Here is a 23,827-nt window from a genome sequence, read left to right as displayed (position 1 = left end):
TCCAATAAAAAAATTCAAAACAGTCCTTGATTCATGGTTAAAATTAAAATGTTTTTACTCTGTAGATAAGTTCTTGTCCTTGGAGGTTTTAGATATAAGTTTTTAAATAATTTATTTAAGATCAAGCTTCCTGTTATTTATTCTATGACTATGTTTAATGCTTTAATGATAAGATGCCATTTGACAATGTCAATTGCTTTTGTAGAGCTGAAAGACAATAAAAAGATTTGATTTGATTTGATATACCATTAACCCACACGAGCCCTAGCATACGCTAACGCAGACTTGTACAGGTTCAAACACCCGTCAAAGGCCCTACCGTGAGTTATGATTAAAGTAAAAAAGTGAGGGTTAGTTGCTAAATAAATGCCTTCAATAATAATAAACACTATTAAGAAATTTGGCGAATTACCTGTATACTCCAGGGATCTTCACTACCCACTTAGCACTGCGTAAAATCACTTAAACGGCCAAATCACTGACCAACAGTAAGACACGTCCTAACACTGTTAAACACAGGATTAGAATGTCCCTTACATCCCTTTCCCACAAGTGATCTCCTCCCCTTAACCCCTCCCTAATACTCTAGGGATGGGGAATCAGCAGATTCATTCCCAGCTGATCGATGAAGTCACAAGTTGCAAACTTGGTGCTGTCACGATTCACAACACAACGCCAAGACAGCCGACTAGTGGTACAGGTCATGTTGTTATTTACCTGCGCCGACTGTGAAATTATACGGTGGAACTTTAATATCGTCACTTATTTAAACAAAACCTATAATTTCCACCCGTGATGTGTAACTTAGTGTCCGACAAAGTGTATGCATGTTATGTACGTGATATTGTATTCGTGATCACAGTTCACCACCCTAGCCTAAACAACAACTTTGACCATACTTCCCAAAGGTTTATAATAGGCGTGGACTGTGGAGTTAAATGAAAACGGTGTATCACCTGTTTTGTACATAACAATGCTATTCCGTGACTTGTATACTTCTAAAACTAACAGTGTCTTTAGTGATTTTGCCAAAAGTGAGGTTATCCCTACTTCAACCGTAGGATAGGCCTAAAACAGCCTACTATTTCCCTGACCAAGATAGGTTAACCACTATCACCAACCAGGTAAGGAATAGGTCTACTGATAAATAAATAATAAATATAAAATCTTAACCCATCTATAATTTTGACCCATTACAGGTTGTGTCTTAGACAGCGTCCTAAAACCTCTACAAGGTAAAAAAATAGCATAAACATATATGGCTTTTTCATATGGAAAAATATGTAAAATATGGAAAAATATGGCCATCCCCTGGCTGGATCCACCACTGATCATTAGATAAGACAATCAAAGCCTTAGTTATTAGCAAGTATCATCTAAATTAAACACTAGAGCGTCAACAATTTTATTTTCTGACATAGGCCTAATCAAGATGTTTGCTGCTAAAAAATTAAGAAAAATAAAATGTTATTAAGTTTATAAACTTATTGAGGGGCTTTCTGTATAGAGAGCTATATGTTCAGTTCACTACAATTTAATAAACACATATTAAAGAATTTGTTTTATTTGTTCTCTTAAAAATTGTATGTACAGGTTTTAAGTTTCATAATAATATATCAATTTTTAAAATTATTACGTTTTTAATAATGGGTAATATAAAATGTGTCATCAAAAGTTTGGGACATTTTCTTAAAAAGTTTGTGTACTTCGTATTAAGACTGACGTAAAAATGCCATTGGCACTTAGAAAAAATATACAGTTGCGTGGTGAAAGGGCGGCAAGTTAAGGACTAGAAAAATGTATAGCTGCGACCCTGACTAACTACTGCTCCTATCTCACCATTTTCCCCTGGGGTTTATAACATCAAAAACAAAAGATCACAATAATCCAGGCAATGTACTATTAAAAATCTAGTTTAATTCATTCTGTTTCTTAAAGATGTAACATGCAAGTTTATTTGGAATAATGAAGTTATAAATTAAAGTTTTTACTTACTTTCAAACTCTTTATTCTCTTTACATGTTTCATAGAATGTCTTGATAGGAGATGCTGCTTCAAGGAGTACATAATAATGTTCCTTTTCTTTGTATTCTACCATATACATGGTATTTTTGTAGATTCTGTTTCTCACTAAACTTCTGTCTTGTTTGTGGCTCTCAAATTTCTGAAAAAATAGTGTTTTTTTTATAAATACTTACCATGAGGATTTGTTGATTTTACTCCAAGCAATAACTTAGTTCACAATACTTTGTATGGGAAAGACTGTGTACATTGAGAAGTTGTATACACTTGCACAACATAAGGGATGTAATAAAATAATAAATAAATTTCTGCCTAAACCAAACTAAAATATATATATACAGGGTTTTCAAAAAAGGTGGGGACATATTTTACCTAGTGATTTCTTGGGTCAAAATAAAGAGAAAATCAAGAATAAATGTTTTCCCAAAATCGCTTTGTTAACCAGATATCCTGCGACGCTACTTTCTTGCACTGGAAAAAAATATTTAAAAATGCAGTCGCAACCGTTAGCCGGGGATAGCTCAGCCTACAATGGCTGGGTAAAGTTCCAGGGTCTGCGACAAGGTCAGGGAAACCACTAGGCCAAAAGCCGGGTCTAACCGGTATAGGACTGGCTCATACACGGGCACTGTGAACAAGTCAAAAACAAGTCACCAAAACAAACGTGCAATAATCACCTACGCCGATTCTCCACACTCCTAGGGGGTCGTTGCTGACTACGCAACTCGGGCTTCGTCCTAACTATCCAATAGTTAAGCCCAGAGTGCCTAAAACACGGTGAGTTACACGACGACTTGCCAATAAAAACCACAACGCGAGTTATCACCAGGCGGGGTCTACTAGGCCACTATACAATACACAACTCTAATGCCCAAGCTAAGAATCAAACAGTTCGCTCAATAATAATACCATATAATAATATACCAGTATACTATAGGCAGAGTGACTACACCTCTAGCAGCTGGCCTGAATAAATACCAAGCCAAGCAAGCAAAGCTAACTGCCAATTGCACTACTATCAAATTATTGAGCTACTTAGTAGCAGATAAATAAATACTAAATACGATCCAAACACTAGATAAATATATTATCTGATAGCCGGTACTCCGCTATCCAAGCTGCCAAGATAACGTGTTGGATTACTAAACGAGCTGTTCAGGTTAAATTAAGATAATCAAATGATTAATCAACAACAACCCTACTACTGCTACTGCTACTACCTACTTAATATTAGTTAGCTGGGCTTCTGTTAATAGGCTAATAATATTAGCTACTAGCCTACTGGCCACGTGCTTCCAACTACGCACGCTAAATCGTGCAGCCTAGGTTTGTCGGGCCTCAGAGTTATTAGTTATGTAACTAACTCTTGGTACAACGCAAAATAATATCTACTACATTTAATAAAATATATTATTTGCGCTTTAGCACCTGCCCAGAACCGTCAGGAATACTTTAATATTATTCCTGACTAATATAAATCCTAACTATCGTCAGGCTTTGACCAGCACGGTTACAACTCTAACTCTCGCAATAAAATCAGATATTAATATTATCAAACTAATAATATCAGCTCCTTAACCAAGATCAAAAGAACGTCGTCCACTCACCAGTAGTGGGTCACAACACCCAACTCGACACCGACACTAACTGTCCACCAGTCTCACTGTACCGTACACTTCTCTCTACGTACACCACCCAGTCGTCTTCACAAGACACCACTCACTCTTCACTGCACAGGATCCACCACTAGAATGTCCTCCTCGGCTATCCGGTAGTCCCAGGATACCCAAGCTTATCCGAACTGATAAGCCGGGTCAAAGGGCGCTAGCCAGGTTCGCCGCCGCCGCTTGCTTACCTCAACAGACGCGCGGCCCAAATAGCAAATATTTACTCGTTACAATCCGCCATTTTGTATTTTTTGGATAAACATTTTTATGTTTTAATATTTTCAACCGATCTTTTTGAAACTTGGTATGTATGTTAAGGTAGAAGAGACCCTTTTTTGGAAAAAAAGTTAATCTCAAATAAACTTAAATTAAAAAATGGTGGCCATTTAAAATTTTTAAACTTAAATTACTCGAAAATGGCTGGTTTTATGAAAAAATGTCAAGAACACTTTTATTTAGAATGTTTAATTATCTATCAAACAATACCATGTTAAAAAAAATCAAATAATAAATAGCTGATATATTAAGATTTTTAGATGTAAAATGGGGTAGAATAAGGCAGAAGCTAGTCAGGTTTGCCCCATATTACAACTAAATACCCCCGTCGCAGCAAACCTGACAACTAAGCGAATTTACATTTGTCTGAATTGATTTTCAATTAAATATATTTAAATAACATTATAGGTCGCAGTGGCGTAGATAGACCCTTGTCATGGGGGGGGGGATACCGGGGGGTCTGGGGGGTATGGAATACCCCTCATCAAGCAAGGGGGGTCCGGGAAGATTTTAGAAAAATAACTTCCCTAAACACTATTTTTAAGCGTTTAGGAAGTGAAATCTGGTGTTAATACTTAATACATTTTATGCAATTTTGTTGCAACTTTTCGCTTTAATTGCAGGTGGACTAGTTTTTTTATTACATTTATTTTTAAAGTACTTAGGCTAGGCTTTTCGTTATATGATAACATTTAACGTTATGTTTCTCTAACACTTCCTTTAACACTGAATATTTTGATTAATATTAATATGTTTACGCCACACGCCCACACAACACTATTTTGATGAACTTCCCACGCAAGGATTTAGTCCAGAAAACATCTGTTTGCCGCCAGCTTAATCAAATGGGGTTTCATTGCGTACTACTGTACTGTAATGAGTTTTACCGGTCACCAATCAGCTGATTATACACTGTATTTGCGTGGCAATGAGTGTTTATAAACAAAAACATAACCTCTCTTAGAGATTACGACTATTGATTTTTAGTCCTTTAGTTGGTGGTCATATATAAAGATTTGTAAAGATCTAGTAGTATGGCGTAAACTATTGTACGTAACTCGTCCAAAATGTGTTTGCCGAACTCGCATGGTAATCCCGTACTCGACCCTTTCTCGCACGGGAACGACCACACTCGTCCGGTAAACACTTATTTTCAGGACTAGTAATGTAATATACTATAACGTGACTTGGCCTATTAAAAAAAATTTATTTCAAAGGCGAGTAATAAAATCAATTAACTTCGTTGTTCCATTGCCAAACCAGCTAACGCCTCCAAATTTTCGTTTCGGGGCGAAAACCCCGATCAGTTTACTTCACAGACACGCAGAACACTCATGAGACACCACGGAATACGAAAATCATAAAAACCACTGAGCTAAAATTATAACTGGAGGTAGCACTGCCATAGCAGAAGTCTGTCAAAAGCGTGTCGCTGATTTTGTTAGGTTGGTATAGCATCGGGTTTTCTTATCATAGCAATAACATGGCTTCTTATAACTAGGTTGGTATAGCAGTGAGTTTTTTTGTCATAGCAATAACATGGCTTCTTATGACACCCGCCTCACGCAAACATGGCGGCTGGCGACACGCATCTTTGACATTCAGTGCTACCTCCAGTTAGAATTATAGCTCAGTGATAAAAAAACACTGGCACAATAATTAACACCAGACGACAGATCAAGCGTAGTGTGGGAGACGGGGTTAGAGGAGGAGGGTGTCGATGGGCGGTTGAACGCGGAACGTCCGGTGACTCACGTCTGTACCCAACCCACCACTGCTACCGGCTACCGGAATGTAGTTTATCTGTTTCCATTTATTCATTGATAATGAAAGTATACGTACAAACAAACAAGCTTAGTACAATAGGCATGACATTTGATTAACTATTTTATTGCTCACGTTACAACGATTAATTTCAGGTAGGTGTAAAAGGTGAAGTGGTGGCGGAAGGGAGGGGGGCGGATAGGCTGTTGACCTTCCGTGACTTGTGTCTGTATTCTGTTTCGCGCGCAAAAACCATACTACTTTCACTGGCATTGCAGTTTGTTTACGATTTATTGATATTGAAAGTATATTTACGAAAAACAAGCTTAATACAATAGAAGTAAAATTAAAAAGATTCACTATTTCATTGCATACGTTAAAACATTATTTTTTTAATGTTATTACAATTTTTTTACCCATTATAGGTTGAAGGGGGGGGGATATATCCCCCTGATCCCCCCCCCCCCCCGTATCTACGCCACTGATAGGTCGAGTACCTAGGTTTGCTGCTACAAGGAAACAAATAAAGTGTGTTTTTTTAGTAAAATATCAATAGCTTAGTACAAAATAAATAAGTTTGCCAAGTTTGATCAAAATATATCCATAAACAACCAAACTACAACATTTTACAATATTCTCCATAAGAATAACATGGGAATTTTAAATTTACAATTTTTTAAATTTTCTCTGTTACCAATAACCGTACAAAAATACTTGTATATACTAAATTATTTGTTTTTTTAAGCTCTTTAAAAAGGTCTAAAGAGAAATTGGGAAGCTTTGTGTTTTTGGGGTCAAAAGTGAGAAAAACCAATTTTTACCCCATAAAACCCCCTGTAAAGCCCTGTTCCCATGGTCCGATCATGCTGGTTCACGAACTCATTCAAGTTTATCCCGCTTTACACCTTTAAACCAAATTTCATCAAAATCGGAAAAAAATTACTCAAGTTATTGCGTTCACGGACACACACACATATATATGTATATATAAATCTATATATATATACATATATAAAAATTTGAACGAATGGTGGTTTTGGTCTCAGGGGACATCAAAATGAAAAAGTAAATCACTCCCGGGCTTAGGTCTTACTATGCCACCTACGGTAATAGCTACTTCCCTATAGGGAAATTCGCTAAAATAATAATATTTAAGCTATATCTCATTTTATCTTTTTGAACTTGGTATCGTTTAATTTTAATATAATGAATGAAAATTATAAATAAAAGTGTCCTTGACATTTTAAAAAAAACCAGCCATATTTGAGGAAATTAGGTTTAAAAATTTTAAATGGCCGCCATTTTGAAATTTTAGGTTTAATCGAGATGATCTTTTTTTCTAACACGGGCCTCTTCTACCTTAAAATACACACCAAGTTTCATAAAGATCGGTTGAAAATATTAAAAGATAAAAATGTTTATGTAAAAATACAAAAGGGCGGATATCTGGTTAACGAAGCGATTTTGGAAAAAATGTTATTCTTGATTTTCTCTTTATTTTGACCAAAGGAATCACTAGGTAAAATATGTCCCCACCTTTTTTCAACACTCTGTATACTGTGTGATTGAAAAGTCCCGGATGGTGTAATATATTTTATACTATTATAGGTAAAGAAATGAAACTTGGTAAATCTAATATAGCTATAAATGTCTACTCTTTTAATTAAGCTATTATTACTCTTTTATCCCTTGAGGGCCCACGAGGAGTCAGATTAAATTCTTAAATAGCAGCATAGGTCGAGTTTGGTATCAAATTATAGGTCTCCGTTAGTAAAGTACAATGACACAAATCCGAACTCAAGCAGACAATGGAGTAATCAATGTCAGCTGTTCAAAGATTCCTTGAATTTGCAATGCTGATTATACTGTGAGCTTAGAAGTCGAAAGAAAATCATAAATGTAAGCATAGGTTGATATGCACATCACATTAAAGGTCTTTATTAGTAGAATACAATGCCAACAAATTGAGCTCAAAATATCAGCAGGGTAAAACATGGCAATTGTTCAAAGATTAAAAATGCAGATTAAAGAATTATATGAACGGCTGCCATTTTTGACTTGGTTGTCCGTTTGAGTTAGGGTTTGCGGCATTGTGTTTTACTAAATAAGAACTTTAATTTGATACCTTTGCCACGATTAGAATTGTGACCGGGAGCGTAACCGGGATCGATTTAAATAATAAGAATACTTTAGTGAGAGCTAAAAGAATGTTTAATCATTATTCAAATAAAGTGGATGGACAATATGATAAAGATAATAATAAAGACAATAATAAAATTGGATGATAAAATGATTACAGGCTCCTTTTACATAAGTAGGCCTAAGCAAATGAAATTTATATAAAAAACTCTAATAATTATATTTCTTTTTGACACGTTATTATATTCAAACAGGAATTTAATAGTAACTATATTTATTCACACAAATTATAAATGAAATCATTAATTATAAAAATGATTACGATTAACATCAATCAATCACTGACTTTATGGCGTTAAGCTAACCTGGACAATCACAAAATTTTTAAAGTTTAAATAATAGTATAGAGTGTAGTCGCCTTACCAAAAAACCGTTGACAGGCGAAGTGCTCCCTTGAACAGTCTGGGGCCAAGTGTCTTTCTTTCGGTCAACTCCAACCTCAGTCCCTCTAAAGTACAAATGCTAAGTCTACGGTTTTTGTGGGTCGATCGATTGAGCAAGGTACGTGTCATCAAGAATTCTGTCTACTAAATGCCAATGTTCTGACACTGGTATATGAATTGTGAAATCCATTTACCAGGTCTTTTACTTTTGAAATATAATCCCAAGATTTAGAAAATAATTTTTGGTGACTACGGTACCCGTCACACCTTTATTTGAGAATGTTGTCTTACTCCTCAAGGGCCATCCCCCTTAAGGGGTAAAAATTTAATAATAGCTTAAAGAGTAAACATTTATGATTTATTGATATACCAAGTTGTATTACTTTATCTATAAAGGTAAAAAATATATAACACCGTTCCAGGACTTTTCAATCATACTTTATACTTATTTGATTTATCTTCAGACGTAGTGATAATTGTTCAAGCAGAAATAATATTTAGCAACCATTATTTAACTTTTAAAAAGTAATCAATAAATTTATTTGTAAAGAACAAAGTAGGCTAGGTCATAAATTTTGTTCAAAAGACAAGAAAAATTACATTTTGTTTTTATCATCATTAGTCTTAAATGGATGAGTATGCAAGTAACATTTTATTTTTTATACTTATGTGATTTTTTTTATAAATATGTGTAAATACTTCTCTGGATCGATTAAAATCAGCTCGTAAATTGAGTGTTCCAGGATCAAGAGTGAAAACCATCTCCTAAAAATAAATAATTTAGGTCAAATTGACATAAAAAGCTGTCTAGAATAAAAAATAAAAATACAAACAAATATAGGCCTACTAATAATACATTACTTTACTTAACTTATTAACATTTTTGATTCTAAGTAAATTACCTTAAAGAGCATTAGCATAAATAGTCCAGTAAATAGAGACAAAAATGGGGGGTTAACTTGCAAACGGTGGGGTAGTTCTAAATTTTTTATATGTTGTCTGGGATAGTAAGTAGATGTTTAAAATGGAAGTGCACGATTTTCCCCCCTCCGCACCCGCCGCCATATTCGAAAAAACAAAAAACAATCGGCACTTTCTTGAGATTTTCGCCTGTATCTCAGTTTTGGTGTATTTTAGTGAAAAAGAAGATACAGTCAATGTCGTAGACAATTAAATTACCTAATTGTGTTTAATATTTTGTTTCACGAATTATGGTTAAGAAAATATTCACTTTATAACAAGGTAAAAAATAAAATTTTTTGAAATTTGCAAAAACTTATAAATTTAGACACTGTAATTCAGCAATGGCCTATTCTAGGAAAACAAGTATCACAATCAAAGTTGTAGAGAATTTAATTACCTTTAAAATCATTCTACTTTTCTTTGCCAACCGTTTGAAGGGGGGCAAAAATAAAAAAAACAAACAATACAAATTAAAACAATGAGTCTATTTATTGTTTCTTTTATAACTCCTTATTTAATCCAAAAACATTCACAAATTGTCTGTTTTGGTTTCAATTTTAGTTAATAAATACCCCTGTCGCAGCATACCTGCAGACCAAGCGAATTTCCATTTTCCTGGCTGGATTTCTACTAAGCTATTCCCCTAAAATTGTCAGATTTATTTCTAAAAAGAAATATTAATTTTAATGATAACTTGGGTTTGCTGCTACAGGGAAGGTATTGAGGTATGTTTTTTATTGAAATGTTGATAGCTTAGTATGAAATAAATAATAATAATTCCAAATTTGATAAAAATATATTCATAAAAGCAATTGCAACAGTTTATTATTATCCATAAAAACAACAAGGAGATTTGAAATTTAACTTTTTGGAATTTTCTCTGTAAATGTTTAGCTTACAACGCTTCAATATACTTAGTTGAGCGGAGCGAAGCAAAGCTCTTTGGGATCAATTTCAATGCAATCTTTATAACACTTAATCTCAATAACGAACGGTTGAACATATTTTAGCCAAACTTACCAAGGTTGTTTTGTGAAATGTTTGGATGGTTTAGACGTAACCAATTTCAGTTTTTGATGATGCCTATATAATTGTAAAGAAACTCAAAGTTTTTTAATTTTAACATTAGCCTTATGGGTTGCCATGATGGTTACAAAATAACTACGTAAATGTAAGCAAAACAAAGAATTAAAATCATATGTTAAATCAAGCCACAACCTAGACCCAGTACAAAGGAAAAAATCGGTTGATGGCCACTGATCAAATAATACAGAGTGGGTAAGCGTTATCTTAAGTTTACATTTAAGTCGCAATTTGGAAACGACCACTAATCGAATAGATACAGTATTTAACAGATTTGATTTACGTAGCTAAATAATCTTATAACAAATAACATTTTGATTTTATTCGTCAGTGAATCACATTCATGGATCCATCTCATAAATAGCAAACGTCATAAATACCACAGGTCCACAACGTAGGAAGTGGTGAAGAAAGTAGCAAAGGCAAGAAGTGCAGAGTGTGGGAAACGTTCGTGGCAGTTAGATAATTGTATATAAAATACTAAAATGCTATAGGAAGGGGGGAAAGAAGTCCACGACTTAGGAAGTTGTGAAGGAAGTAGTAAACGCGTACAGTCCGGACTGTGGGAACCGTCTATGACAGTTATATTAATGAGTATGCAATCCTAAAATGCTATGGGAAGGGAGGGAAACAGGTCAAAGACGTAGGAAGTGGTGAAGGAAGTAGTAAAAACAAACAGTACGGAGCGTGGGAACAGTCTGTGGCAGTTAGATTAGAGTATCTGCAATCCTAAAATGTGATTGAAAGGAAAGGAAACAGGTCCATAACGTTGGAAGTGGTGAAGGAAGTAGTAAAGGCTGGCAGTGCTGAGTGTAGGAACTGTTTGTGGCAGTTACATTAATGTATCTGCAATACTAAAATGCTATGGATAGGGAAGGAAACAGGTCCACGACGTGGGAAGTGGTGAAGGAAGTAGTAATGGCAAGCAGTGCAGAGTGTAGGAACTGTCTGTGGCAGTTAGATTAATGTATCTGCAATCTTGAAATGCTCTAGGAAGGTAGGGAAACAGGTCCACGACGTGGGAAGTGGTGAAGGAAGTAGTAATGGCAAGCAGTGCAGAGTGTGGGAACGCTTTGGGGCAGTTAGATTAATGTATCTAAAATATTAAAATGGTATGTGAAGGGAGGGAAACAGGTCCAATACGTAGGAAGTGGTGAAGGAAGTAGTAAAGCCTAGCGGTGCAGAGTGTGGGTACCCTTTTTGGCAGTTTGATTGATGTTTTGGCAATCCTAAAATGCTATGGTAAGTGAGGGAAACAGGTCCATGACGTAGGAAGTGGTGAAGGAAGTAGTAAAGCCTAGCAGTGCAGAGTGTGGGAACATTTGTATTTTGTATTATATCTATAAACATTTTTTATATAAAAAATGGCTTTATGGTTACAACCATGATACATGATTGCTCCCGCTCAACTGGCTTTCACTGCTATGAAAGAAATCCTTGTTATTTCTTTTTTTTTAAGCTCAACAAAACTGTTCGGAAAGAAATACAAAATTTTATATTTTTAGGGTTAAAAATTAAAAAAAAAAACAATTTTTACCCCATAGGCCCATGTTCTCATCGTCCGATCATGCTGATTGGTGAACTCGTTCAACAAAATGATTTGGATAGAAATAAAAAATTTTATATTTATAAGGTTAAATACCCCCGCCGCAGCAAACCTGCCGACTAAGCGAATTTCCATTTGTCTGAATTGATTTTCAGTTAAATATATTTTAATAACATTAGGTTTAACGAGTACCTAGGTTTGCTGCTACAAGGAAACTAATAAAGTGTGTTTTTGAGTAAAATATTGATAGCTTAGTAAAAAATAAATTTGCCAAGTTTGATCAAAATATATCCATAAACAAGCAAACTACAAACATTTGACAATATTCTCCATAAGAATAACATGGGAATTTTAAATTTACAATTTTTTTAATTTTCTTGGTTACTAATAATCAAACAAAAATACTTTTATATACTAAATTATTTGTTTTTTTAAGCTCTTTAAAAAGGTCTAAAGAGAAATTGGGAAATTTTGTGTTTTGAGGGTCAAAAGTGAGAAAACCCAATTTTTACCCCATAAAACCCCCCGTAAAGCCCCGTTCCCATGGTCCAATCATGCTGGTTCGCGAACTCATTCAAGTTTATCCCGCTTTACACCTTTAAACCAAATTTCATCAAAATCGGACAAAAATTACTCAAGTTATCGCGTTCACGGACGTATATATATATATATATATACATATATAAAAATTTGAACGAATGGTGTTTTTGGCCTCTGGGGACATTAAAATGAAAAAGTAAATCGGTCCCGGGTCTAGGTCTTACCGTGCCACCTACGGTAATAGCTACTTCCCTATAGGGAAATTCGCTAAAATGAAAACAATTTTTACCCCATAAGCCCCCCCCCTCGTTCCCATCGTCCAATCATTCTGGTTGGCGAACTTGTTCAACTAAACCGTTTGGAAAAAAATATAAAATGCTATATTTTTAGGTTTAAAATTGGAAAAACCTATTTTACTCCATAATCGGGTTCCCATGGTTCTTCCATGCTGGTTTGCAAAATAGTTCAAATACATGTAAGATTACACGTTTATACAAAATTTCATCAAAACAACATGAAGTAAATTGGTCCATGGTCCATGTCTTTATCATGAGAACCTAAAGTAATAGCTTATTCCCTATATGAAAAATTTCAAAAAAACCAAATTAAACATTTTCAAATAAATTTGTTAATAGGCCTACTTATAGTTTTGTGAAGACATTTTTTCGCTTATAGGTATTTGTAATATATTACAAGATATAGAAATGAGATGTATAATTAAATATTCATATTTACAAAAATCTGTTAATAATAATAATACACTAGAAATAGAAATAAGAAATAATATATTTATTTTTCATTTTGTTTACAGTAAATTGCTTACAACAGTTAAACTATTAGCCATGACATGACCTTTGTAGTACAATACATAAACTTAAGATATAATATATTAAGGATGAGAAACAAACTTAAAAAAGAGAAACTGTCAAGTTATACTACTAGCAGTAAAATGTTTAACAATTTAATTTTACTAATCATGTGACTACTGAGAAGTTCTGTGTATAACTTTACAACTTTACTATACTCAGGGCCGGATTTCCCAGTAGGCCTGGTAGGCCCGGGCCTATGGGCGCAAGCTCCCAGAGGGCGCACGGCCGTGAGGATTTTTTTCTTAATATCTAATAGTCATAGTTGATAAAAAAAAACTCTGGCTAGTAAAGCATTCCGATTCCGAAATTCATAGATAGAAATAATTGTTAAACAGTGTAAGCTATTTTTCAGAATTACGCATCAATTTCGTTACAACATTGGTTATAAGGGACTACGGGAGTAAACTGTAGGGATGTTGACGAGCGCCCGATCGGTACGCATCGTATTGCCACTACACTGTCACTATGCTGGCCTGGCGCTACTGATCGGAGGGATTAGGGGCGCATTTATGCTAGACACTGTTACCCACCATCCTCACCTCACAAAACAAACGTTATTAACTAATCTTTTGATTAGTTTACTACAATCTGCAGGATCAAGTTAAAATATATAATACGTTGTGTTTAATATTCAAACCAAATGAAGAATTTATCTTTAGCCTAAAATTAATGAAAAAATATTAATCTCAGTTTGCAATAGGTTTTACAAAAATTCAATACCCTCCAAAGCACCATTAATGCTGTCATTTTCTCCTCAGACCCTTAGGTCCTTAGATCGGTATGGTTGGCCGGAATATTGCTCTGTTTTGCTTTGGAAATATAACCTAGAATCAGTACTACCATAGATTAAATAAAACTCAAACTCAAGTCAACTTCTTATCACATTGTTATTTCAAATTTTTTCACGTCTAGTTCATGTTGGTGACACTGGACGCTAGTTAGACTTACTTTTGTTTCTATTATTTTAGGGGTAGTTCTATAATGTGTGTTTTAATTTCTTGTAATACAACCAGGAGACGACCTATTGTTTGTGATTAGATCGTTTTATTTTGGATAAAATAGGTTTAATAACAATAATTGTTTTAAGCTAATAATGATGACAAATCTACTAAAAGAGTATGTTTATTCTATGGTACACGTACTGTATGGAGTTCATGTTTTTGGGCCTGAAATTGGAATTAATGGCCATGTTTTTTTTGCAGGAATGCTCGGAGGGTTGAGTTGTTTTGTTTCAGTCCCACAAACGTGAGCATTTACTAAAAGCATAAAATTGCTAAACGTGTTTAAGACGGCATATTGTTGCTAAACAAGTAAAATCTTCAAATAACTTGCAATGATGAAATTCCGACGAGGAGTGGTATTCAAGCAATTAACTTAGGCTTATATGGGCACGATATAGTTTTAAATAAAGGTTTAAAGGAAAGTAACTGTGACCAGACTAGGGGGCGGAAAATTATTTGGGCCTAGGGGCGCCAAAATGCTAAATCCGGCCCTGTTACTACTGTACTATGTATAACTTTATATCTGTGAGAAATACATGAATATTAGCTCAGAACAAAGAACCTTACCCAGAATCTCATTAAAAAAAAGAAAAACATTGTGTTTAAATATGCTACACTGTCTACACCAGAATCTAATTGCACTGCGGACACTGTGACTTTGCATACTTGTATATATCAGATATTAGCAACGGTGTAGTAGATATTTGTAAGGGGCATAGAGTTCCTGCAACATGAGCAATTTTGCGCCGTCACATGTAAGTAGCATAAGTAGTTTTTATGAACTAAAATTCTAGTCAAATGTTTTTGGATAAAATGTGGAGTCACAAAAGCAAAAAAAAAATATATGTATATACCCCTTGTTTTAATTTGTTTTGTTTTTTTAGCACCCTTTCAAACGGTTGACAAAACGGAGGGGGGGAAATTGTGCATTTTGCATGTTTAACACCTACTTACCATCCTAGACAACATATAAAAAGTTTTGAACTACCGACCGTTTGTAAGTTAACAGACCTCTACTCACTGGATTAAAAAGTTATTTCATAAATGTTTGAATTTTAATTTTACAATCAATATTTATGTAAATAGCTAATAAATAGGAATACCACAGGAAAAGTTTATTAACAAAAAATGTATGGAAAATATTACATAGTTCCTGATTCTAGGTCATACCATGCCCCTTATAATAATAGCTTCTTTGCTATTGGGGAAATTTGTTAATAGGGAATCTACTGTAGACACGAAATAAACTAGTAGTAGGGCTACTCACGTCAGCAACATGGTACATTTTGAGATCCTGTGTTTTCGTCCATTGTTGATACCCATCAAGTTTGTCAAAAACATATGATGATGATGGGATCAGTATGTAAAGCTTTTTTTGTGGAATCTGGTTGGTATTGAGTTGGTTATTATCTTGAAATTGAGTTATTCTGCTGATCAAGCCTGAAAATTATTTTGATTAATAATAACATTATGAATATGATAAACTGTTGTTTTGGCTTCCCCCCCTTGGTTTACCCATATTTAAAAATTTAAAAGCCATGCCATATTTAAAAGTGTTAGGCAATTTGAACCAATTCAGCAAGGTGTAACGAGGCGTTTTCCTAGGGGGATAAGATATTATTTTATAACAGCGCACCTATTGTTGACATGAACTAGCGGCAGCGGCGAAGCGAGCTGGCGCCTTTGACCCGGCTGATCAGTTCCGATAATGCTCTGGTTTGTTCGACCTTCAGGACTGTTTTGACAGGACATTCGAGAGAGACGTTGTCAAGTGAACATTAGTGTTGAGTTGGCGTGCTGTGCAGAGACGTTGTCAAGTGAACATTAGTGTCGTTGGTTGTGTAACCGTACACGTACAGAGTGGTTGGTATTGAGTTGGCATGCTGTGCAGAGACGTTGTCAAGAGGACATTAGTGTCGTTGGTGGTGTAACCGTACACGTACAGAGTGGTTGGTGTCGAGTTGGCGTGCTGTGCAGAGACGTTCTCAAGTGGACATTAGTGTCGTTGGTGGTGTAACCGTACACGTACAGAGTGGTTGTTGTCGAGTTGGCATGCTGTGCAAAGACGTTGTCAAGTGGATATTAGTGTCGTTGGTGGTTAACCGTACACGTACCGTGTACGTAGTGGTTGGTGTTGAGTTGGGTAGAGACCTAACTCTTGGGTAGAGAGTTACTTGGGTAGAGATAACTTATGTGGTGTTGTAAAATAATATCTTGAGAATGTTTATTCCCTGATTTTATTAATGAGTTGTAACCGTTGTAACGTGGTGGGAGGCTTTTCATTTTCCAAGCTTTACAAAATGAATTTTTGAAAAACAAGACAAGGCTAAGTCAGAAAAACTGTGTAACAGTAGGAAATAATAGATATTTCCACAATTATTTAAAATGTGAACAACCATGTTTCAAAGTACTTGCTCAAATATGAATATATCAGTAACTGTTTTGAAGGAAATTTACTCTAGTTTCCAATAATGGGATCGGATTTGCTGTAGGCTCTAACAAAAAATACTTATGTTAAACAAATTTTGATATTTTTGTAAAAACAGGTCTTCCAGTCAAAAATCTTTTTGGCAAACCAAAACACAAACCGCCTTTGTGTTGTATTCGTGTTCAGATCACAGATAAACCTGTTTTTTTTTAAGCTGAGGTGCCTGAACTATAAGTAAGGAACAACTAACATCAACTCAAAACAAATATTAAATCATAAAATTATAACTATATTCCCTTTGAAACAAATAATTGCAAAGGTAATTGCTTTTATTCAGTCTTGGTGTCACTGAAACAGTAAACAAAGAATAAAACCTAAAACAGGTGTTCACTAGTGTCAGTTAAAGAGCAAAATGAACAATTGATAATTAATGCTTTTGGACTGAAAAGACGCATTAACGAGCCAAAAAATGCATTGTGCGTATAATATGGAATATGAAGAGTCACTCTCTTCATTGGCAACAACATCATAGGGGATATGCATCAACAAAAAATCAGCACATCTGCAGCTGCAGAAGCGTTGTATTGGAGTGTATTACAGTATAGCACAAGTAGCATGAATGAGAAAGAGTGAAAAACATGATTAAAAACTTAAATTCTCAGAAGGGGTTGTGAAATTGTTTCTTTACCAACAGTAGTCTATTAATTGTACTCTCTTTACATAGAAAAATCGCAGGAACACATTGACTGTGTATGGAGAGGGCTGACTACACTATTAAGCTATCCCAAACCAGCAGTTTACATCTAAACTGACCCAACGTAATCAAAACTATGTGTCAAATATCCACAAATATACTAACCAGGTGCAATTAACTTGAGGTAACCGTGATAAAAACTGAAGGCCATCGCACTTCCACCACAGTACGTAAACGGCTTCATCAGCCTGTGAGACTCTAACAGGGCGCAGTCTTGCTGTAAAATAAATTCTTAGTGAGTATTATTTAAGATGAATTATTATTCAAAAGCTAACTAAAGCTGACAGATATGCAAAAACTTATTTTTTCCGCTGAAAAATTTTTCTCTTTTGGATTAGGGAAACGACCTAGATAAAAATGTTCTTTTTTAGCTAGAAAAGGAGCTCCACAAAAGAAATTGAGAATACCTGAGAACATTGTGGATAAATTTTTAGACAGTTGTATTCAGCCTTGCCTGATAATAGTTTGACTTATTTATGACCAGGTTGTTCTAAGGTTGTAGAAAACAAATAGTACTCTTATTGTTTGTAGGGAAAACCCTTTTCTAGAACAACTGATGAGGCTTTGTTAAAAAATATCTTTTGATTTAAAAGAGATCTATAAATTTAAAAATCACAGAAAATTTTTGCAAAACACTTCTTGTCCTCTGTCTGGTACTAAAACCAAACAAAAAAGCGAATTATGAGGGCTTTAAAAAAAAATTTGATTTGTTGTTATTTTATGGGGTTGTTATGGAAAAATAACATAAGTGAATATAACTTTTGAACCGCAATTTTTACAGAAATGGGATTAGTACCTTTCCCATTTTTGTTCAGAATTTAATGTGTTTGATTTTGTTCAGAATTTAAAAGACACACTAAATTTTTATGAAAATCGTTTGTGCGATTTTTGAGAAAATCTGATTTTTTTTATTGATGGGGTTTTATGAAAAAATGTCCATTAAAAATCAAAATTTAAAAAAATGAAAAATCACCCCTGGAGATACTGTAGATTAGTATCTACATATCAAATTTCATCAAAATCGGACAACAGGAATAGTCTGTAGCTCTAAACACATCCACATAAACAGGCAGACATTGAATAGTCATTGAATAGTAATTTATTCAGTCTTTAAACAATACATTATGGTAATTGACATCGTCATTATTATTGTAAAAATATATAAGATGCAATACTTATAATAAATAAAATTTGACATGAAAATTCCAAAATATAGGCTGCCCTTAGTTTAACATTTAACAGGTTTAAAATAATTTTTAAAAAATAGGCAAACTTAACAAACTTAAATTATGAATAATAGTGGGTCTTTCTTAAAAAGGCTAATGGTTATCACAGGTGTAACAATGAACATAGAGGGACAAAATTTCTAACATTATCACAGATGGAATATGGTAAAAAACATATCAAAATAGTGAACATGAAATATATGAAAATTAATTACAGTAATAAAAATCCTAGCCTAACTTAAAAACAAAATTTCTAACATTATCACAGATGGAATATGGTAAAAAACATATCAAAATAGTGAACATGAAATATATATGACAATTAATTACAGTAATACAAATCCTAGCCTAACTTAAAAACATTTAACATTAGCAAAAAATGAGATCACATTCAAAAAATTCCTCAATTTTGTAAAATGGGTGAGATGAAAGCCACATAGTTAATTTTCTTTTAAAGACACTTAACGGCAAGGACTTGACTTGGGGATGAAGCTTATTAAATAATTTAATACCTAAATCAAAATGACTGTTTGCAGTTTTCTGTAGCCTACAGTGAGGTACATCAACTAAACCCCTATTTCTTGTGTTATAACCATGAATGTCTTGGCGCAAATCATACTCTTTTTCCTTTTTCTTAACATTAATCAGACAATGCAGGATAAAAACATTAATGACAGTTAATATACCAGTGCCCACAAATAACGGTTTACAATGTGCTCTTCGGCGAGATCTAGTTATGATTCTCACAGCCTTCTTTTGAATTAACAATACATTATTTACATGGGTACTATTTCCCCATAACAAAACACCATAACTTAAAATTGAGTGAAAAAAAAGCATAATACACAGACTTTAAATAATTCTGAGGCAGACTAGAGCTAAGACATTTAAGAAGATAAATAAACCTAGGCAACTTACCACTAATGAAATCAATGTGTTGAGACCAGGTCAAACAGTTGTCAATCAATAAACCTAAAATTTTTATGTCATTTGGTTCATTGTAATCCTCGACTCTATTTCTAGTCTGACAGAGTAAGTGTTGAGTTTTATTCTCATTAATAATCAAACCATTAGCACTAAACCATTGCTTGGCTTCTAAAATAGTATTTTTGGCAATATTAGACAAGACATTTGTATCATTGCTTATACTAAGAAAGGTTGTGTTGTCTGCAAGCATTGTAGTTGAAGAAAGGGACACATTGGCAGGTAGGTCATTAATTGATAAAAGGAATAATAAAGGTCCCAAGATAGAACCCTGTGGTACTCCCATTATTACATCCAGACATCTTGAACGATCACCCTTCAACTCAACAAACTGAGATCTTCCATGCAAGTATGATTCAAAAAACTTTAAACACGAACCTTTAATGCCGTAAAAATTTAATTTATCTAATAACACTGAGTGATCTACAAGATCGAATGCCTTGCTCAGATCACAAGCAGTAATCTGAGCAAAGCTCCCGTCTTCAAAAGCTTTAATAATTTTGAACAACATCGACTCAATTGCATCTATTGTGGATAACTTTTTACGAAAACCAAATTGAGTCTCGCTAAGAATATTATTACTTGCTAGGAAGAAACACATTTGGTTATAGATAATACGCTCCATAATTTTACCAAACAAAGGAACTAATGATACAGGCCTGTAATTACTAACCTCAGATTTCTTGCCTTTTTTGAACACTGGAACTACCCGTGAAATCTTTTGGGATTCAGGAAAAACTCCATCGTTTAGGCAAACATTTACACAGTGAGTGAGTGGTACTAGGATTGCACTTATCACAGACTTTAACACCGCGTTTGACACACCATAAGCATCTTTGCTTTTTGACATTTTTAGCTTTGACACCACACTTAACACTTCATCTTGAGAGACAGGCAACCACTGGTTCAACGAGGCTTGCTGATGGTACTCCGTGTTATGTAGTAGGTCGCTAGAAGAGACAGGAGGTGGGATGATGGATGCCTTTGCTGACTGCACTGACTCCAAGAAGAAGTTGTTATGCTGCTCTGCCGAGATCATAGAGTGCACCCTTTCCGCAGTCGAGGTTGTTGACTTACGAATCAGAGACCAGGCAGCCTGACACTTATTACTGGATGATTCAATAAAGTTCATGTTAGCAGACATCTATGCTTCATTCACTGCATTTTTATAAAGGTTTCGTAGAGCTTTGTAGGCTTTAAAAGATAGTTCAGATTTAGTTGTTCTATGTACTGTAAGATAGGACAGACACACACAGACATCACTTCAAAAACCACTTTTTGGGGTTCAGGGAGACCCAAAACGGATATATCCACTCAAAACTCAAACTCAAAAATTTTGACGAAAACATTATCATCTCCATATGCTATGTAAAGGGGGAGAAAGTAAATGGAATGAAAAATTCAATCGACGTCAACAAACTCAAGCATTACCAAACATAAAACTCACATCAAAACAAGTATCAGGCAATAGGATGAGAACATATAATTGTATGTAGGTTGACTAGACTAAATTAAAATGTAAAAGTGAATAGACACTGTGGTGCAAACTTACCCATCCCAACAGTATTCCTAGAATGATCAGGTATACTAATAACGCTACATCAAATTTATCATCAAACCACATTTCCTGAAACAAAAAACAACAACTATAAGATAAAGACGAGTGCTAATATGACAGCCTCATAAAATATAAAAATACCCCTGCAGCAGCAACCCTGCAGAATAAGTAAACATTTTGATTTGGAATATTATATATTCTATTTCTATCTAGTTGGAATTTAACTAAAATATTTCTATAAAATTAAAGATTTATTCACTATTTAAATAGCATTGCGTTTAACAAGTGCTTAGGTTTGCTGCTGGAGGGAACGTAATAGTTTTTTTTTTTATGTTATTCTCTTAGTATTAAATGAATAATTTTGCTAAATTTTATCAAAATAAATCCATACGGAAGCAAATACCACAGTTAGTTTATAATACAGCTAAGTACCAACACAGGAACTTGTTCTTGTTTGTTACGGCCTAAAAATAACATAAAAATGTAAAATTTACAGTTTTTTTTATTTTCTTCTTGACCATTAGATGTACAACAACACTTACATAAATTTTTTTCAAGCTCTACAAAATGGTTAAGAAATAGATTGGAAAATTTTATGTTTTGGGGGTCAAAAATGGGAAAACCAATTTTTATGCGGGCCATAAAACCCAAAATTACCTAATGATTTTTAAACTGATCATTCTGGTTAGCAAACTTGATCAAATAAATGTAGGTAGTTTACTAGTTTATACACATTTATTTGCATTAAATTTAATCGCAATTGGATAATTTTTACTCAAGTTATTCGCTAAAATTGTTAAAAGTATAACATATAATTATCAAATACGCATGGTTAATTAAGATTGGTTGGTTCTCATAAATCATATATTATATATAATCGTGGGACGAAAACAACGATACAGTTGTTTGTCAACGGTTGTGGAGACCAGGCAGTTGTCGACAACTGATCCAGGGAGTTATCGTTGTGGTTGTACTCTACGTAACGCTAGTCGACAACTGTTCGGTTCGGTTGTCGTTGTGTGCTGGCCAAACACAGGCGTTATTCATCCAAACGGTTGTGTAAAACCGGCAGAGGCATTAGGCAGTTGTATTCAACTGTTTCGCGGTGAAGACGTTGTTGTGGCTTACGAGTACGATAACTAGGTACTAAACGCAATGCAAAAACATATAGGCCTAACACTACAAATAACTAACCATATGACCAATAACAATGTTGGACCTTCCGTAAGCATATACATATACCATTATACCTAACCTAACCTATATAAAAAATACCCCCTTTGAAGCAAACCTGCTGACTAAGCAAATTTCTGTTTGTCTGAATTTATTTTCAATTAAATATATTTAAATAACGTTAGGTTTAACGAGTACCTAGGACAACCTAACTGGTATGTTAGGTTTTCTTGCTGCTACAAGGAAACTAATAAATTATATTTTTTAGTAAAATATAAATATCTTAGTATAAAATAAATAAATTTGCCAAGTTTGATAAAAATATATCCATAAACAAGCAAACTACAACATTTTTATATATATTCTCCATAAGAATAACGTGGGAATTTTAAATTTACAATTTTTTTGAATTTTCTCCATTACCAATAACCGTACAAAATAACTTTGATATGCTAAATTATTTGTTTGTTTGCGCTCTTTAAGAAGGTCTAGAGAGAAATTGGGAAATTTTGTGTTTTGAGGGTCAAAAATGAGAAAAACCATTTTTTACCCGAAAACCCCCCGTAAAACCCCTTTCCCATGGTCCAATCATGCTGGTTTGCGAACTCATTTAGGTTTATCCCCCTTTACACCTGTAAACCAAATTTGATCCAAATCGGACAAACATAACTCAAGTTATCGCGTTCACGGACGTATATATATACAGGGTGGCTGGTCATCAGTGTGACAAAAATTTTTTGGCGTAAGTACAAAGTAAATGCAGTGTAATGATGCATATAAAAGGTTCCAAGTCCAAAAATTAGCTTCCCAAAGAATTATTTTATGTTTTTAAAAAAAAACTATGTTTTCAAACTTAATACAGCTATTTCTCAATTACCTGTAAATGGATTTGAGTAGACAATGTCATTTTCGTGTTCTACATTAAATTTTGAATAAAAATAATAGAAAATGACGGAGGGTCAGTTGTAAAAACTCCATTGTAAATAGATTCAAAGATAAAAATTAAGATGTTTGATAAACATTTAAAAAACATTGGTCTATTGTATTTGTTCACACCCTGTATACAAGGAAGTGTCCGAATATGTCAAAAACTGCGCCATTTTATAAGCTTTCTAACCATGTGCTACACTATTGAGGTTTAGATATTCTGTTGTTTGTTTTAGTGGTTTGAATACCAGAAAACAGGGAACTTTTTTACTGTTTTTACTGTTCAAGCTGAAACAAAAATACAACTTTTGCTTAATACGGCTTTCTATGTTTTAAATGTTAAAGACACCCTGTTTTCTGGTGTCCGTATATACAGGGTGACATGTAAATTAGTTCTCCCCCTACTTTTTTCTACATTTCTTAAGATATCAACTCCGGACTACGTCAGATCATTGTAGAGTAGT

General features: G+C 34.2%; 1 protein-coding gene across 2 annotated transcripts in view; it reads right to left on the bottom strand.

Moving 5' to 3' along the window:
- LOC128998705 (stimulator of interferon genes protein-like) overlaps positions 1-23,827 on the bottom strand; it is a 50,376-nt gene that overhangs the window by 14,098 nt on the left and 12,451 nt on the right. The window contains exons 4-8 of one of the 2 annotated variants that reach the window (XM_054424955.1): positions 21,258-21,332; positions 17,601-17,712; positions 15,581-15,753; positions 9,011-9,076; positions 1,996-2,164 (exon numbers count right to left, since the gene is read on the bottom strand). In XM_054424955.1, coding sequence (XP_054280930.1) covers positions 1,996-2,164; positions 9,011-9,076; positions 15,581-15,753; positions 17,601-17,712; positions 21,258-21,332 — 595 coding nt within the window. The remainder of the gene's footprint in view (positions 1-1,995; positions 2,165-9,010; positions 9,077-15,580; positions 15,754-17,600; positions 17,713-21,257; positions 21,333-23,827) is intronic. The other variant, XM_054424956.1, reaches the window with a different exon arrangement.

The sequence above is a fragment of the Macrosteles quadrilineatus genome, unplaced genomic scaffold (assembly GCF_028750875.1).
Source record: "Macrosteles quadrilineatus isolate MER2022 unplaced genomic scaffold, UCM_ALF_1.0 Scaffold_7__1_contigs__length_78375512, whole genome shotgun sequence".
Taxonomy (NCBI): Eukaryota; Metazoa; Arthropoda; class Insecta; order Hemiptera; family Cicadellidae; genus Macrosteles; species Macrosteles quadrilineatus.
The sequence above is the reverse complement of the archived record's forward strand: the minus strand, read 5'-3'. Positions and strand labels throughout refer to the sequence as shown.